The 19,229-nt window shown below is 41.9% G+C and overlaps 1 protein-coding gene across 7 annotated transcripts in view; it reads left to right on the top strand.

Annotated features, from left to right (window-relative positions):
* tenm3 (teneurin transmembrane protein 3) overlaps nt 1-19,229 on the top strand; it is a 3,293,451-nt gene that overhangs the window by 3,079,743 nt on the left and 194,479 nt on the right. For all 7 annotated transcript variants that reach the window (XM_059644858.1, XM_048526868.2, XM_048526869.2 and 4 more), the window contains one exon: nt 17,707-17,829. In XM_059644858.1, the coding sequence (XP_059500841.1) occupies nt 17,707-17,829 (123 nt within the window). The remainder of the gene's footprint in view (nt 1-17,706; nt 17,830-19,229) is intronic.

The raw sequence follows: 19,229 nt of genomic DNA, 5'->3' as shown, positions 1-19,229 counted from the left end.
ATGGGAGACAATAAAGCTCCAAAGTGAGGCAGATACCATGTTCCCTTGATGAATACATTTACCAGCTGACTGCAGTTCATTAGAAGCTGTCGAATTCTCATCCTTCCTGAGAGATATACATTCTCTCCACAATCCCTGCACTCCCAAACAATGAGCACTATTCTTGGTCATTTGTTTTCACCGCTCACAGCAGCACCGCTCAGAGGTTAGAGACCGATGTTGTAATTTAAGCAAAAGAAATGAATCCTGATCTCCTTATCTAACGAAAGCTATACCGGTCTTGGATGCAGTCCAAAGAAGGTTCACTAGGCTGATTCCATGCCTGGAAGAACTGTTATGAGGAGAGGTTAGTCAAATGGCTCTGTACTTACTGGAATTTAGAAGAATGAAAGGAAAACTTGTTTAAACATGCAAGATTCTTTGGGGAACTTGACCAGGTAGATGATAAGAGGTTGTTTCCCCTTGTGGGACAGTCTGCATTCTGCATGCTGTTTTGTTACCCTGATGCACTTATGGGAGGTATGTTTTCTATGAATAGCACGCAAAACAATACTTTTTACTGTATCTCAGTGCATGTGACAATAATAAACCAAATCAAATATGTTTGAAAATGACAGTGCATAATCTCAGAATAAGAAATTGCCCAGTTGAGAGAGAGAGGTGTGGATGATTTGTTGCGTTCAGAGTAATGAATCTATGGAATTCTTTACAATAGAGGGATGTCAAGCCTGTTCAGGCAGAGATATATAGATTTCTAATTATTAAGGGAATCAGGAGTTATGGGGAAAAGGCAAGAAAGTGGAGTTGAGAATTATCAGGTCAACCACAATATCACTGAATGGTGGAGCAGACTTAATGGGCTGAATGGCCTATTTGTGCCCCTATGCCTTATGGTTCTATGGACTCAAGTCGTACTAATCAAAAGCTCTGACAGTTTTAAGATGCACAAAATAGAAGGGCCTTCTATCTCTCAGGTTTTTCTGAAAGCAAAGCAAGGACGGTTGTTAATGGTGGGAATAGTACATCCCAGGAATTTCCTCATTGGTCTCATTGGTTACTGTACTATTTCAAAGTCCCTTCAATAGCTACAAAATAGTCACCCTCTCCTGTCATTTGTCAAAGGTTCAGCTCAGGGTTGTCTTTGCAATGCTAGCCATAAAGAGAATATGTTCCATGGTCTCGGTGGCTTTGGTATGTAACATTTTCTCTTCCCAGGGGCCTAGTATGTCAATCAAACCAAGAATTTCAATAAGTAATTAGTGCTATGTGATGTAGTTTAAAACCTCTTACGCAGAGATGTCTAATATATCTTGGAGAAGGCGGGAAATCAAATATTCTTGTTGATTTTAAAGGGCTTGCTTTTCACTGAGCCTCCATGATTGGGAGAAGAGGAACCCCCCCCATTGGGCTCCATGTGTTGAATTCCACACCCTCCTTGTCAACAGCAGCAGCACCTTGACACCAGAAACACCTCTCGGTGCTTTCCACTACTCGATTATTTTTTATAAGCCTTTTAGTTTTAATTTGAAGTAATTAATATTTGGATACTTCAGGACATCTCCCTCTGTATAAAGAAAAAGAAGTGTGTATTTACATGGGGCCTATTGGATGTGCAGTCAGAAGGCAACTTATGAAGCAAAGTAACTAATGCTGTTCTGGTGAATACTGCAACCATCTTGTGTAAAGCAAGATCCCATGAACAGCAGTGAGTTGCGGACAGCTAAGCAGTTTTGGTGGAGAAAGAAATGACAGGCAGGGCACCATCATGTATGACTATAAGACATAAGAGCAGAATTAGGCCATTCTGCCCATCACATCTGCCCTGCCATTCAATTGTGACTGTGCTTGTCAACCCCATTTGCCTGCCTTCTCCCTGTAATCCTTGATTCCATTGCTAATCAAGAACCTATTTGTCTTTCTCTGTCTTAAATAGAATCATTGACTTGGCCTCCATAGTCTTCTGCAGCAATGTGTTCCACAGAGTGGCCACCCTCTGGCTGAATAAATTCCTCCTCATCTCAGTTCTAAAGGGTCAGCTCTTCACCCTGAAGCTTATCCTCAAGTCAAGTTCCAACTTGTTGAAGCATCTTCTCCATTTTGGATGGCATGGTGGCTCAGTGGTTAGCATCACTGCCTCACAGCTCCAGGGATCCAGGTTCAGTTCCACCCTCGGGCCACTGTCTTTGTGGAGTTTGCACATTCGCCCTGTGTCTGCGTGGCTTTCCTCCTGGCGCTCTGGTTTCCTTCCACAGTCCAAAGATATGCAGGCTGGGTGGATTGGTCGTACTCAATTTCCCATAGTGTTCAGGGTTATAGGGGATGGGTTTGGGTGGCTGCTCTGAGGGCCTGTTTCTACACTGTAGGGATTCTGTAGCCACTCGAGGCCTTACAGTATTCTGTAAGTTTCAGTGAAATCCCCCAATTATCCTTCCAGACTCAATCAATCACAGACCCAAAGTCCTCAACCACTGTTGATAATGACAGTTCCTGCTCTTTAAATAGTCATCTAGGATTTAATTTACCTCCTCCCTTGCCCTGAGCCAGAGATCCTGACTTTTAAGCCTGGGGTTCAGAGCCACCATCTCAACCTAAAATCTAGCCCAGTCGAATGTTTTATAGATATTTGAAAGAACCTGTTGGCCCTCACAGTAAAACGTCATTGGAAACCTTCCAACAATGCAGCACACAGGTGGATGTTGCACTGAAGCATCAGTGTTGAAAATGTGATCAATTCTTGGAGTAAAGCTTGAACACATTAGTTTGAGGAAATGGTGCTGCTACTGAGCTGTGATGATACAATGGCTTTAAGAGGTGTGTTTTGTCCAGGAGATTTTCTATTAAAAGAGTTTGAGACAGAGGTGACAAGCAGTCTGTTTCAAGCCAATCATATAAAGAGCTGATGAGGCCTTAAAGAGTTCTTTCCAAAAAAAGCCTTGGAATAAAAGCAGCATGAAGGAGTGGGGTCAAGCTCCCACAGAACCAAGACTTCCATTTAACTTTCAGTAGTGGTTAGGGTTTGGAAGCTGCTACCTATCTCTCCCTGCCACAGCAAAATTCCGAAATTCGTTCGTTCTCTCTCTCTCTCTCTCTCTCTCTCTCACTGAGTTTTCTGTTGATCTTCTTTCCGCCAAGACTGGAGAATTGCATGTGAGACAATTAATTTTATTGAATTTGTCTTTGCCATGGGATGTTACTATATTAGGGACAGTTGCTGTTTATGAGATAAATAATCTATTATTCTGCTAAGTTTTCCTACAGAGTTAAAATTAGACTGATTCTTCATTCTTTTATCTCTATTGTAACTATAGTTAAGAATAAAGTGTGTTTTGCCATAAGTCTGTAAGTTTGACCAATCAAATTGTATCTGGAACACAATGCCTTACATTTGCCATGAAAAATAAGAAGTTGCATCCAGGCTATCTTCTTAATGTAGTTTGAGGGAGTTGGTCTGGTCCATAACAGAGCCTGGTGGCATTTTGTGCATTTAGTTAGAGAACTCCACTTGGATTTGAAAATAAGCTTTTTTTTTGCCAAGCAAGGTAACTATGCAGCTGCAGTTTGGCATAAGCCTCTCTGTTTGTGCTGAGCTGCTTTGTGAGTGTGCAGTTGAGCCCAGTCCATGCTGAAAGGCATTAGTGATTGGTGTTTTCTATTTGTTTTACGCGCACTCCTGCACTAAGTCAGTTTGATCGACATGGCCAGAGGAGGCTGAAATTTGCACACATAAACCATCTATCTCCATTCTCTTTTGAGGCATATTTATGTAACATCATTTCGACTAAGTACTGGTTTATTTCATCAGTGCACCTTTAGGTTAGAGGAAATGTAATAAGCATCACAGGCAGCTTCAGCTGCAATTTTTGTTACGGCTTGGAGTTAAACAGAGTAAAGACTTCCAGTTGAATGGATGTCAGGTGCCTTCTCTTGACTGAGTGTACCACTAGCAATAAATTCGTGGGCTGCTTCTTCAGGTGAAGGTACCAGCTTCATTGCATTATGCTCACAGCTAGAGTGCAATGTACCTTGAAGGCAAATTCTCATGATTGCATCACTGTGTCCATAGCATGTGGCCTGATCTCCATCTTACTGAGTTCTCTTGCATCATATTGTGCTGAGTGAAGTGTCCTCCGATTTTGATCCGAAACGTACGAGAAAGACACTCACAGAGTGAGGAGTTATGGTATGGAATGCACTGACTGGAAATGTGGTGGATGCAGGCTCAATTGAGGCATTCAGGAAGATATTGTTTGATTATTTCTATATTAATGGTGTGCAAACGATAAGGGGAATGACAGGAGATTAGCACTAGTTAAGTGGGGCAAGCATGGTGGACTGAATGGCCTTTCTGCACTGTAACAATTCAGTGAATTGATTGATGTTAGCCAAGAAAGAGAAACACTTTCTTGTTTGTAATATGTGTAGGTAGAAGGGCTCTAATAAAAGCCAATTGAATTTTTAAGGACTATGTTACACTCATCTCATCTGTATGCTAAGGAACTAGCGTACATTTCAGTACATAAGTTAGGAATGCTGTGCTGAAGGTATAAAGCCCACCACTGCAAGTACAGGCGATCATAAAGACAGCACAGATCTGGGTTAACAAGTTAATAAAGAAACAATGCCAGAGATCACATCAAGCTTAGTGGTCAGTTGCCCTCAGGAAAATTTAGGAATTGTTGTGTAGCTTGGACACTTGTTATGTACAGGAAACTCGTGGTCTGTTAGCGTAATTTTTTCAAGGTATTCTGTGTTTCCAGAGCCATCTAGAGTCAGTTTCATGCTGTTAGCTAATGAACAGAATGGCTTCAGTGCCAGTTCCGAAGCAAGACTGATTCATTCAAAGGGCAAAGACCTCAAACAAAATTAAGCACTTCCAGCAAAGTCCTGACCAAAACCTTAGGCTATCTCATCCTCCTGACTGATCCTCAGTACAACGCCCTACCCCATAGCAAACTCCTCTGTATACCCCGGTTAACTTAGCTGGTTGCCAGGGGCCTTTCCAATGGATCTTTGTTTGTGGCCTAATGTCAACTCGATTTCCGCTCCTGCAAACAAGAGATTTCCTCTTGGTTTTGGTCAGGAGGCTGAATGTGGAACTGAGGCCTAGGAGACAAAAGCCCTCTGCTATTATCAGAGGAGTAAAGTTTTGTAACGATGCCAAGTTGCCACAGTACTGATGGAATAACAGAAAATGTGATGCTGATTTGAATGTGCACCACTGGCTCAGGGCCAGCTCCCCTTGTGCTTGTGTTCCCTGCTCTTCAAAGTGCAGACGTTCCATTGGAACATGATCAAAAGAATTTGGAACATGGGTTTCATTTCTAGAATTGCATTATATGTGATCGTTCTAAAGTATGAACACTGCTCCTATTCAAAAATATGTTGCAATTTCACCCAGAGATTGCTTCAAAGTTGGGCTTTTTCACCACAGATCTTGTCATCATGCCTTCTCTCCCTGCCTGCCCAAAATGCACATGTGCACCCAACCTTCTCCATCGTTTCAAACACTTCCTAAATCAGTATGTGCCGTACAATACCAAAGTAGCAATGTACAAAGCCCAGAGGCTGTATGTTAAAGGGGTCTGGTTGAATGTGGTGGGGTGAGCAGTGTCTAAGATTCCCACTCACATTGACTTAAAACAGAAGTTTGGAAAATTTCCAGGAAGTTATGCAAACAAAAGCTTTACTCTTTTGGATGGTCTTTGTCTCTCAGGATATGATGGCATTAATTATTATTGGCTATGTTATGACTTTCACTTTTTGATGTGTTTTTCCAACCAGTAACAAATAGCAAGCTCAAGTCACAAAGCCCACCTCTCTTTATGTGCAGCTCCTCAGATCCACACATAGACTTGGCAAAAGACAACATCAGTCACAGTATTCCTGTTATCTTTACCTTCAGATTCATAGCTTCCAGTGTGTTCAGTAATTTAAAAAAAACATACATTTGTATAACTCCTTTTGCAATCCTCAGATGCAGGGATGGGCTTTTTAACCTTCTGCCTTACAACCAAGATATGCAGTGAACTTAGTTATCATACCTGGAGTATGTTAATAAGAAAACTCCTATTTTTTAAACTAGCAAAATGGAGACCTTCATTTCAGACCCATAAGACCCCTTCAATAGAAGTGAATTTATCATTGAACAATGGTGTTATGGGCTTCCAGAATACTTTGGAGGTGTAGTCCCTGTTGTAATGTAGGAAATGTTGCAGCCAGTTTGCACACAGCAAATTCCCACATCAAGTAAATTACTTACAGCAGATGACCTGTTCCTGTTTCAGTCATGGTATGTAAGGCATAAATATTGACCAGGCCTTGATAAAGAATGCTCTTAACTTTTTTTTTCACCTTCACCTGAGAGCACAGAACCGTCTTGAGTTAAGTTTCATCCAAAAATCAACATCTCAAACCATGCATCAGTCCCTCAGTCCCGAAACATGAGCCAAAGTCGTGTGCTGAAGACTATAGGGCCTGAAATATCCAGTCTTCCTAATCAGGGGCAAAACTGCTACCATTAAGCACCTCATTGAAGTAGAAGCTGTTAACAATCCCCATTACAGACTCAGAACTAAAGAAGAAATCTGAACTCTGAATTGATAGTTGAAAGACGATTTCAAAATTCCACGTTTTAAGATGTTTACAAAAACAACCAACTAAAAGTATGTTGTATTTGTGGACAACTTATACGTTAAATGACAGAACAGAATACTGCCCTTCCTTATTTTTAGCCCAAATGAAAAACACACTTTACAGGTACATTGCACTCTTTTCTACTTTAGGCAGACATTCATTTTTTTTCAGGCTGAACCCAATTCTTAGGTACTCAGGATTTATTCTGATTGTTTTATTTTCTGAGACTAATAACTTGTAGACTTAAAACTGTTTTCACACAGAGATTTCTCTTCCATTAAGACACTTGCTTTAATCCAAATGAAGCAATACTTTCAGCCTTGATATTCAGAGGTACTTTACAAAAGCCTGTACCCTTATCTTTACACCTTGTCTACCTCTTCCACCTTAGCAACTCAAATCACATGGGTCTTGTATCATGGTAGAAATGTTAATTAGCCATCCTCAAAACCCCAATTCTCCTTCATCCTGGAACAAAATGGTTGATTGCAATTAACAACATGATATTCTCAACATTTTTATGAGACTTTGGAGTCTCACAGTTTCTACTGTTAATAAAAGGATGCTGTCATTGTCTCCAATCATAAAAACTTTCACCATCTTCCCAGTAAAGCAATCCAAACTTTCCTTTTACCTCTCAACAGTCAAACTATCTAGGCTTAGCGTCGGTAGACTTCAGCTGAAGTTACACAACCCCCTTTCTTTTACTCTGAATTTAAAGACATAATCTCAAAGTACAATAACCATGCAAACCTTGTAATTTTAACAGAAAGCTTGTTGATTCCTTTGCCTATCAAAATACAACATGGACCAATGCAATTAAAACTTTTTGTAGCTTCTTTAACTTCTAATTCAAATCAGCTGCCCCTAATCTGCATTCCACCCTCACTGAGCCTAGATTGATGAAATCCAGCCCCACTAGCTAGGAAAGCAGCAAGCTGCCAGAGGGACCATGACACAGCTGTTTAGTCAGGCTCACATGAGGGAGCTTTTTTCTTTCAACATGCTGCTTTGCACCAACTTGCTGCTTCAGTGTGAAGATTCTTTTGCAAGTTTGCAACTGAGGTGGTCCAGCTCAATCCCCAAAAGAACCGGGATACAAATTGGCCATCGGAACACAACATTAAATCTTCCATTTGCAAGCTACAGTTTTGAGAGTGGAACAAGGGTGCAGTTTAAAGTTTGGCTGTGACAGCATGCCAGTAATTTGCGATCTGCAATTCATTATCTCTTCAATAGTGTACTCAGTTGACCACTTTTTCACCCCTTGAAATGGATCAGTTCCATCAAGCATAACCAGCATTTGCACAGCAGTACTCCAGTATCTCATCTTCATAAATGCTATTTTGGGCCTCCCAGTCTGGCATGGTGATCTCTCAGCTTGGCACAGCGGTCTGCTCCCACAGAGGCCTCCTGGTGTGACATGACGCTGGTGCTGTGTGGAGCCAGGGCCCAGTGCTGACTGGAAGCTGGGTGCCAGGTTGGTCTGTTGTGATGAACTTTTATTCCTGTAATGCTGGACATCTTATTTCTCTCTTGTCTAAAGCCTTGTAACTAGGTACACTTGTATCTCAGTTGGCACTGTAATTGACGAGATATAAGCCTTACACTATATTCATTGAGAATACGTAACAATTTTTTGACATTTGCTGGATAGTTTGACTCTGCACGGGAACATAATTTTGTTGCCCAGAAACATGACCAGCATCAAGGATGCAGAATTGACTGACTGACTGACTGACAGGAAGCAGGCACAGTGGTTCCTGGATATTTTTCAGGCTGGAGGAAGGTTTGTCATGGAGTTCCCTAGGGGTCTGAGGCCCTTGCTTTTCCTAATATATATATTTATGCTCAAGGCTTTGTTGTGCAGGGACAATTTCAAAGTTTGCAAATTATACAAAAGTTGGAAGTATTGTAATCTGTGAAGGTGACTGCATAGACCCTCAAGTGGTTGTAAAACGTTGGTGGAGTGTGGCAGATAAGTGATAGATGAAGTTCCACACTGAGAAATGTGAGCTGGTCCATTTTGGTAGGAGCATCACGGAGAGAATATGAACAAAGAAGAAGCGCATGTGTTTCCTCAAGCCTGCTCTGCCATTCAGTAAGATCATGGCTGATCTGATTTTAACCTCAACTCTGCACAAATCATTGAGGGTGGTAGGACGTAGAAAGAGAAGTTAATAAAGCATACAGTAACCCAGGCTTCATTAGGCCCATAGACTACAAGAGTAAATGCAGGCAAGTGGGACTGGTTTGGTTTGGGAACCATTGTGGGCGTGGACTAGTTGGACCTAAGGGCCTCTTTCCATGCTGTATGACTCTACGTCTCTATAATTTCTACGACAGACTACTGCTGGAGTTCTGTACACATTTCTGGGTGCCACACTGTCAAAGGGATTTGAATGCATTGGAGAGAGTGCAGAAGAGATTTGCAAGAATGGTTCCAGGAATCAGAAACTTTAGTTACAAAGATAGAACAGTTCAGGACTGTTTCATTGGAGAGAAGATTATGAGGATGTCTGATAGAAGCTTTCAAACTCATGAACAGATATGGAGGAACTGTTCCTGCGTGTAAAAGAAATCAAAGCAAAAGGACATAAATTTAAAGCAATTTGTAAAAAAAGCAAACATGATGTGAGAGAAGACATTTTCACACAATGATGGCTCCGTCCCGTAGCGTACTCTGTGCAAATGTGGTGGTGGCAGAATAAACTGAGGAATTCAGGGTGACAGTGGATGATGATTTATATGGAAACAGTATTTGGGGTTATGGGAAACAGGCAGGAGAGTGACACTAAAGCCATAATGTACATGAGAGCTCTTGCAGACCCAATGGGCTGTTAGGCCTCCTGCACGATAACACCTGTGTGATTCTGAGGCTCCAGCACTGTACCCAAAAATTAAAATAAAAGATGAAAATGTAAATCATTTCCCCAGTTCTCAGCCCTCACACAGAATCCTAACAGTGCGAAAGCAGGCCATTCGGCCTGTCAAGTCCACTGTGACAAATGCTCCAGCCTTCCCTTGTTGCCCCATACAGCATCCATGTCCGCACATGCCACCTCATGTCCTTAACAATTCTTCATGTCATCTTAAGCTCTGAATGCCTACTTTTGCCCTTACCCATCTCATGATCCATCATTCCAACTTAGTGTCAACTCATTTCAATCCTCATTTTTCCCATCACCCATTCCAGCTTTGTGTATTACTTTACATTCTAGCTGGAGATGATACAATAATGGGAAGTGCTCTCTCATTCATTAAAACACATTTGATAGGTTTTGATACACATTGACAGCTTGGACACTTAGAGTCATAGAGAGGTACAGCACAGAAACAGACTCTTCAGTCCAACTCGTCCATGCCAACCACATATCCTAAATTAACCTAGTCTCATTTGTCAGAATTTGGTCCATACCTCCCTAAACGCTTCCTTTTCAAATACGCATCCAGATGGCTTTTAAATGTTGTTGTTCTACCAGCCTCCACCACTTCTTCTGACTGTGTATACACACTGTCCTCTGTGTGAAAAAGTTGCCCCTCAGGTCCCTTCTAAATTTTTCCCTTCTCACCTTCAACATATACGCTCGAGTTTTAGACTCCCCCACCCCGAGAAAAAGACCTTGCCTATTTGTCCTACCCATGCCCTTCATGGTTTCATAAACTTCTGTAAAGTCATCCCTCAACCGCCAACGCTCCAGGGGAATTAGCCCTAGCCTATTCAGACTCTTCCTGTAGCTCAAGGCCTCCAACCGTGGAAACCTCCTCATGAATCTTTTCTGAACCCTTTCTAGTTTCATAACATTTTTCCAAAAGGAGGGAAAGCAGAATTGCATGCAGTCATCCAAAGGTGGCCTAACCATTGTCCTACACAGCCACAACATGGCCTCCCAACTCCTATGTTCAATGTAATGACCAATAAAGGCAAGTAAAGCAAGTGCTTTCTTCGCTATCCTGTATACCTGCGATTCCACTTTCACAGAACAACAAACCTGCGCTCCAAGGTCTGTTTGTTCAGCAGTGCTCCCCAGGACCTCTTCATAAGTGTATAAATCCTACCCTGAATTGCCTTTCCAAAGTGCCGCACCTCACATTTATCTAAATTAAACCCCATCTGCCAGTTTGTGGCCCATTGGCCCACGTGATCAAGATCCCATCGTACTCTGAGATAACCTTCTTCGCTGCCCGCTACACCTCCGATTTTAGTGTTATCTGCAAACTTACTATCCATAGCTCCTATGTTCACATCCAAATCATTTAGATAAATGACAAAAAGTGGTGGACCCAGCACCTATGTTCGAGCCACACCACTGGTTATAGGCTTCCAGTCTGAAAAAGCAACCCTCCACCAACACCCTCTGTCTTCTACCTTCGAGCCAGTTCTGTACCCACATTACTAGTTCTCCCTGTAGTGCATGTGATCTAACCTCACTAACCAGTTGACCATGTGGAACCTTGTTGAACGTCTTACTGAAATCCATGTGGATTACATTGATCGCTCTGCCTGTATCAATCCACTTTGTTACTTTTTCAAATTCGTGAGACACCATTTCCCACACACAAAACCATGTTGACGAACTCTCATCAGTCCTTTCCTTTCCAAATACATATAAATCGAATCCCTCCAACAGTTTGCCCACCACTGATGTCAGGCTCCCCCGGTCTATTGTTCCCTGGCTTTTCCTTCCTACCTTTCTTAAATAGTGGCATGATGTCAACCAACCTGCAGCCTTCTGGCACCTCGCTGTGGCTGTCAGTGACACAAATATCACAGCAATGGGGCCCCGCAATCACTTCCCACAGAGTTCTAGGGTACTCCTGATCAGGTCCTGGAGATTTATCCACCTTTATGCGTTTTAGGATGTTCAGCACCTCTCCTCTATACTGTAGGCATTTTTTAAGATGTTGTTACTTATTTCTTCGTGTTCTCTATCTTCCATATTTTTCTCCACAGTTAAACACTGATGCAAAATACTCATTTTGTATCTCCCCCATCTCCTGTGATTCCACACATAGATGGCCTTGCTGATCTTTCAGGGCTCCTATTCTCTCCCGAGTTACTCTTTTGTTCTTAATGCATTTGTAAAATCCCTTTGGATTCTCCATTGCCCTATTTGCCAAAGTTATCGCATGTCCCCTTTTGGCCTCCTGATTTCCCTCTGAAGTATACTCCTGCTACCTTTTATCATCTTCTGCAGAATCACTTGATCCCTGCTGTCTGTAAGCTGACATACGCTTTCTTCTTTTTCTTAAGGAAAACCTCAATTTCTGTAGTAACTCAGCATTCCCTACACCTACCAGACTTGCCCTTCACCCCTGACAGGAACATACTGTCTCTAGACTCCGGTTATCTCATTTTTGAAGGCTTCCCATTTTCCAACCATCCCTTTGCCTGCGAACATTGCCCCCCCCCCCCCCCCCCCCCCCCCCCCCCTGCCCAGTCAACTTTTGAAATTCCTTGCCTAGTACCATCCTCCAATGTAGAACTTTAACTCTTAGATCCGGTCTATCCTTTTCTGATTTCCTCGAATTCTAGGATCAGTAATGACTGCTTCATAAGCTGTTGCATTGTTTTAGAACTTCGGAGGGAAAATAAATCAAAAGAACAGCACTTTTAAAAAGGAGAAAGGGAGCCAAAGGCAGTGACCACTTAGTGGGAAGTGAATCAATAGAGAAAGAAACTTACAATGCTGTCAGACCCGAGAGTGAACCTTCACACCTGGGCAGATGTCATCAGAAACAGACAGTTGAGAAGCAGAGATCCAGGTCCAATTATCTTGGCATTTAGCAGATCATCCTAGAGACCTCTGGATGAGAAAGATTCCAAATTAATGGGAAACTATGCGCTAGCTGTTGTTGGATTTCCATTTTGATCATTCCAAAAGTCAGGAATACGGCATTATCATTAATTCAGTGGGAAACAATCTCAGCTATCCTTTGATACAGAGAGTAACAATTTCCCCCAGTTAGCAGCATTGTTGACAGTTTCATCAGTAGCATTGTAAACTGTGGGGAGGTTCGTGTAGCGCTTCGAAAGGACGTTGACAAGTTGGTGGAACGAGCAGACATGTGTCAGATGAAAATGAGTTCATAGAAGTGTGAGGTGATATGTTTCAGTGGAAAGAACATGGGGAGAAAATACAAAATGAAGGGTACTGTGCTAAAAGGTATGCAGAAGCAGGGAATCTTGACTGTCTATGTACATTAGTCATGAACAGAAGTAGGATTCATGGACAAACATCAAGCAAAGCATACAGTACTCAAGACTTCATTAATAGGGGCATAAAATACAATCTCAAGAACATTATACTGAACTAATACTCGTTGGAGCCTCAGCTCGAATATTGTGTACGGTTCAGGGGACATACTTCAGAAAGGATGCTCATATATTACAATGAGTAAGAAGAGGTTTACCACAATAGTTCCAGAGATGAGAAACTTCACTTATGAAAATGGATTGCAAAAGTTGAGACTTGGAAAAGAGACGACTAAGAGGAAATTTGATGGAGATTTTAAAAATCAAGAAGGGTCTGGTCAGAGAAGAGAGGACAAAGTCTTAAAAGGAACAAGAACAGTAGGGTACAAATTTCAACTAATTGCAAATGAATCAAAGTGGAAGTGAGAAAAGACTTTTCCACACAATGAATGGTTCACAGCTTAGTCTTGAATTGTGATGGAGTCAAATTTAATCCAGGCATTCAAGAGAGTATTAAGTGATTATTTGAATAGAAATGACATGCAGTGTTATCAGAAGAAGAAGGGCATTTAGTTCAATTACTCATTTGGAGACCCATTAAGCTGAGTGGTTTCCTTCTGCACCATAAGAATTCTTTATTTTTTTCAGGCCCTATCTTTAAAATATCCCAGTAAAGTAAGCAGAAGCTCTGTTGAGCATGGTCCTGCAATATATCCTTTGTAATTTGCATGGAATGTGGTACAAACTTAGTCCAGTGAAAGCCCGCACTTCAAATTTTGGGCCTACCTTCCCAGGAGCTTGGAAATATTTTAAAAGTTGGGCAAAGTACACAATGCTTTCCCGCTCTCCCACATTCCACTGCTTATCAATTCTGACCTTCCAATTTTAAAATATTGGAAGTTCTTTGGGGCACCCAGATTGAATGACACTATATAAATTATAAATTTTTTGTTTCCTTTTTAATTTTTTCCAGTGAACTGATAGGACACAGCATCATTGGTGTGCATCATTGCATTTAAATGCCTGTTGGAGTCTGATCTGCACAGCATTGCTGTAGTCTACTAATTGTGCACTACAACCATCAGCTATATAATTAACACTATACTTAGCTGCCCAGTCTAAAACATATAGAAAAACTCACCAGCCCAGTTCGTCCCCTCCCTCCACTGCACCACACAACCAGCCCAGCTCTTCCCCCCCACCCACTGCATCCCAAAACCAGTCCAACCTGTCTCTGCCTCCCTAACCGGTTCTTCCTCTCACCCATCCCTTCCTCCCACCCCAAGCCGCACCCCCAGCTACCTACTAACCTCATCCCACCTCCTTGACCTGTCCGTCTTCCCTGGACTGACCTGTCCCCTCCCTACCTCCCCACCCACACCTTCTCCACCTATCTTCTTTACTCTCCATCTTCGGTCCGCCTCCCCCTCTCTCCCTATTTATTCCAGTTCCCTCCCCCCATCCCCCTCTCTGATGAACGGTCTAGGCCCGAAACGTCAGCTTTTGTGCTCCTGAGATGCTGCTTGGCCTGCTGTGTTCATCCAGCCTCACATTTTATTATCTTGGAATTCTCCAGCATCTGCAGTTCCCATTATCTCTAGAAAAACTCATGATAGCTGCATAGTAAAAAATGGAGCGGAGGCTCTTTTGCAGTGCTTTCCATCGGTTGATCTGTGTCCTTTCTTTTTTAACCAAATCTTTTTTACTAATATCACCTCCATGACGTGAGTGTTTAGTCTGACAGCTCAGAGAGAAAGCTGCAGACGTTTGTTGCTGTGGTCTAATGTCAGTCAAGGCGTGATAAGCTCTCGAGTAGCAAGTTAGTACATCTGTATGTTCAAGCCACCTCCCGGTCGAAAGGTTGAGGGTTCAAAATCTCAGCATGTGCCAGCTGTTAAGAGGCCTCTCTCCTCCCAGCTGTTAAGACGAGCGACATTTTCTTGTACTGCCCCCTAGCACAAGTCATGCAATAGAAAGGATGTGCGGATGCTTTACAAGAAAGTATCCCCTGTCTGCCTGGAATGAAAAAGCAAGCCCTAAATGGGGAGGGAGAGTCATGGGGGTAGGGGGAGGAAGATGGAGTGGAACGATAATGGAAAAAAAAGTTAAACAGCTGAATATACTACGTTGCTCCTTTGTGAAGCCTTTTGGCTGCTTCTTGTACAGAATGAAATTTTTGAAGCATTGCCACTTGTTACAGTAAAGCTTGAGAATGATGTTGATTAACTGAATCGGGTAACTGAGTACGCATGGTACTCCTGGGGCACCAGAAGGTTGGTAAATGTGCAGGCCTTGGGTTAAGAAGGTTTTCTTCCCCTTGCAACTGAGCAATTTTTGTTTCTCTCTTTTACTCCTGACTACGCTAACTGATCATGCAGCATTAATAACAATCATCAAGATTGAGCTGGCAGCGCTTAATCTCCATCTTTTACCTCTTATTCTCTGGACTCACTTCAAGATTTCCCTTGTCTCTCTGAATTTGAATTTCCTCAGGGTGCAATAAGGGGATGGTAAAGACTTATACTTTTAAAGAAAACTTAAAATCTCTTGAGCTACGTTTTGTGAGGACAGTGTAGTCAAGGCAGATGCACAATGCACTGCAATTTTTTTTAAATCCCTTAGACTTGGAGCACAAACTTATTTGGTTAGCACAAGGGCCCTGTTATTGGAAGCAGCACAACATGCAATAATAGTCTGAAAACTTACTCTGCAATTCACTTGCTATCAGTCAGGAAGCATATGAACTCAACAGGAGGCTTGAGATAAAGGCTAATTTATGGAGAATTATGCGTACATAATCAAACAGAAACCCCAGAAGGGGTGAACATGACTATGCATCTTCCCTTCTGTGTGCTTCATCTTCATCTCTTGTTTTGATTATAGTATTCCGAGTATTTTGAAAGGCTTGCTTCCTGCTTTGCTCAAAGCTTTATAAGCCACACGTTGCGCTTTGTGTGAAATCCTGTCAGATTTAATATGGGACATGAAAGTAAACCTGTAACCGTATGTTAGTTATTCATGAGTTCCAAATATGCATACAGACTATTGCACAACAACAGAAAAAAGAAATCAGCAGCCTAGTGTGTCATTTAGCATTAAATTAATTTGACCCTTTTGTGCTTGATATTAAGTCTTTTCATCAGGTGCAGCGTTTATCTGCCATCAGCATGCAAATGACTTGGCTGAAGATCACTTGGCGACGAGCCATTTGGTGTTTTTACTCTGTCTGAGCATTGTCCGTCTTTTGCAGGCAGTAGGATGTGATTGATTCATTTCTTCCTTTTCACCCTCCCGATGGTGTTTTGTTTTATCTAGACTGAAGTATAATGAGAGATTTTTTTTGTCTTTTCTGTAGCACAGACATGTCTATAATTGGGATTTTTGTGGTTGGGAAAAATTGGTGGCTGAGATTTGCCTTTGAAACAACAAGAGGGAAAACTCCATCCTCAAAGGGACCTTGGGCATCATAGCCTTTACACATGTGCAGGTCAGCACCTGGAGTGGGCTGCAGTCGGTAGTGTTTGAGGCCAGGACTCAGTGCAGAAGCAGCATTGTCACTTGTCATGGGGAAGATCTGATATCTGCTAGAATCAAATCAAATGAGCCCCAAGACTTGCTTCATGCAAAGTAGTCTTATGATTTTACGAACGTTTTAATAATAAAGCAATGAACATATCCACCATTGAAATCCAGACCTTTTTCATTTTTGTTCAACCCAGTATGGCTGTATGCCAAGTACACTTCTTCGCATTCCAGCACAGTCAATTACTCTTTATTGCTTCAGTGCTGGTTCGAAAAAGCCATACTTAAAAAGAAAGAGGATGAAATTTCAGTGCTTGCTGCAAATTAGATCACTTCAGATTCTACTTCTATTGGCCAGTGTGTTCAAACAAGTTCAATACAAACCTCTATCCATAAGGGCACTATGACACAAGGTGGAAATGATGAAATCTTGTTTGGGATCCTGTCACTTTTGGAACAGTTTGTAATTTTCTTAGGTTTGATAGGAGAGATAACAGAAAACCTGCACACAGCCAAGTAATGGCCCATAAGGAGATTACCAAAAGGCTGTCCAGTACAAAATTGAACTCTTAAAACTTTGATTCTGGAAAGCCTGTATTGCCTTAATTCACAGCTGTCAAGATCGCTGGAGGGCCAAGTAAAGTTTATTTGTCATCATGCTGAATGTGTATTTTCATTGATCTACAAGCAGCAGTGCTAGCTCAGGAGCTTTATTTATCTTGCAAGGGCCCTTTCAGCTTCCCTGACACTGCAGGAGGTGCTGGCTCTCTTCACAAGTCAATGGCAGCCTCCAACATAGCCGCCACCTGCCTTTGTCAATGGAACTGAGCGGGCAGCTCCAGGGTTTTGGAGGGGCTCGGTGCTGTGGGTTGAAATTCATCTGCAAGTTACGTGGTCAACCTAATTTTGAAAATCTGACCCCAGCAATTTACAGCTTCCCACTCAGGGAAGACGACTGGGGGGGGAGTCATTAGGGTGTTGTCACAGGAATAAAATTGTCTCAAGTGAACCTAATTTAGTATTTACCATTTTGGCTTCAAGAGAATTATGTTAAAATTGTTTCAATTTCTTCATGGTGTACATTATTTTAAAAGAACACCAATTTAAAGAAATTATTCTTGAAATGTTGGGAGTACTGAATGTAAAGTATCTTTTAAATGATTGCCTTGAGAGCTCCACCTCAGATGTTGGTTTGTTATCCATTTGGGGAACTTGATCTCTGAGCTTTACATCCTTAGCAGAAAATTCCACAACGATGTCATGCAATGTTGATTTCATCAAACAATTCTTTAGGTTTGAAATTTCCCTGGAGCCTTGACCTTTCTGATTTTGATATGCACTTTCTCTTTAATCAGCAATGCATCTACTCGGCCTGAACTGGCAATTGCAGCAGGTCGAGAATTACATGTTTGAAAATGGAAAAGTGAAGACGGAGAGCTCACCAACTAATGCAGTGACGTCAACTTCAGCCGATAGTGGTAAGCAATGACATGGACCTTGTGTAAGCAAAATGCAATGGAAGTAAAAATTGATATTTCAGACGTTTTGACAGGGGAGCGACTTTTCGTCTGCTTCATTTTGTCTCACCTTCTTACGAGAAAGGTGACTGCCATAGTTCACCACTTGGTCTGCTGTGTGTTGTGGTTGACATTCCATTGAGGTTGACCACGTGTACGTTTAATCAATGCAAAGTACTACAGATACTGGAGTTACAGTCATAGAGACGTACAGTAAGGAAACAGACCCTTCGGTCCAACTCAACGAGACATCGAAATAAATCTAGTCACATTTGGCCCCTATCCCTCTAACTCTTCCTATTCATATACCCATCCAGAGGTCTTTTAAATTTTGTCATCGTACCAGTCTCCATCATCTCCTCAGATAGCTCATTCCAAATCCCATCACCCTTTGCATGAAAAAGTTGCCCCTTAGGTACCTTTTATATCTTTCCCCTCTCACCTCAAACCTATGCCCTCTAGTTTTGGACTCTCCCACCCCAGGGAAAATACCTTGTCAATTCACCCTAGCCATGCCCCTCATCATTTTATAAATCTCGTTAAGGTCACCTCTCAACCTCCAATGCTGCAGGGAAAATAGTCCCAGCCAATTCAGTCTCTCCCTACAGCTTAAACCCTCCAGTTCTGGCAGCATCCTCATGAATCTTTTCTGACCCCTTTCAAATTTCACAACATCTTCTATAGTAAAGAGACCAAAACTGCACGCAGTACTCCAAAAGTGTTCTGTACAACCGCAACCTGACCTCCCGATCTGAAACAAACACAGAAAGTGCCAGAGCAACTCAGCAGGCCTGGCAGCATCTGTGGAGAATGAAACAGAATTAACATTTAAAGTCCAGTATGACAATTTTTGTGCTGCTGAGTTGCTCCAGCTTTCTCTGTGTCTGCTACATACGTACGTATCTATCAGTATGCACTCCAGTATTATTGTTCTATATATTTATTTATTATGTCTGCTATCCACATTTAGCTCTGTTTCACTCCCCTACAGTTTCCATTAGTCTTCCTTTTCATGAACTGTGTGTCTACCATCTTTTATAATGATGTACCTAAGGCATTGTATCTTTATTTCTTTGATTTTCTTCACTTTTTTTAAAATTTCCAGCACTCACTCATTAGTCTTTCTGTCTGTGTAGAACACCCTCTGATATCTCCACATCACAAATGCCTTCAGTTTATCAATCATCTCTCTATCTGTTGTCCATGTCTCTGAGGTATATAACTTTTGATGACAAAATGTAGCACCTCAGCATTCTTTTCCTACAATTTAAGTTTCGTTTCTTTCGAAGTTAACACATCAGCACGGGAGGAAGTGGCTCATGGGGATATGACATGTATTGCACAAATGAAAGGATGCCTCC

This window comes from Stegostoma tigrinum, chromosome 3 (genome assembly GCF_030684315.1).
Source record: "Stegostoma tigrinum isolate sSteTig4 chromosome 3, sSteTig4.hap1, whole genome shotgun sequence".
In the NCBI taxonomy this organism is placed as follows: domain Eukaryota; kingdom Metazoa; phylum Chordata; class Chondrichthyes; order Orectolobiformes; family Stegostomatidae; genus Stegostoma; species Stegostoma tigrinum.
The sequence above is the reverse complement of the archived record's forward strand: the minus strand, read 5'-3'. Positions and strand labels throughout refer to the sequence as shown.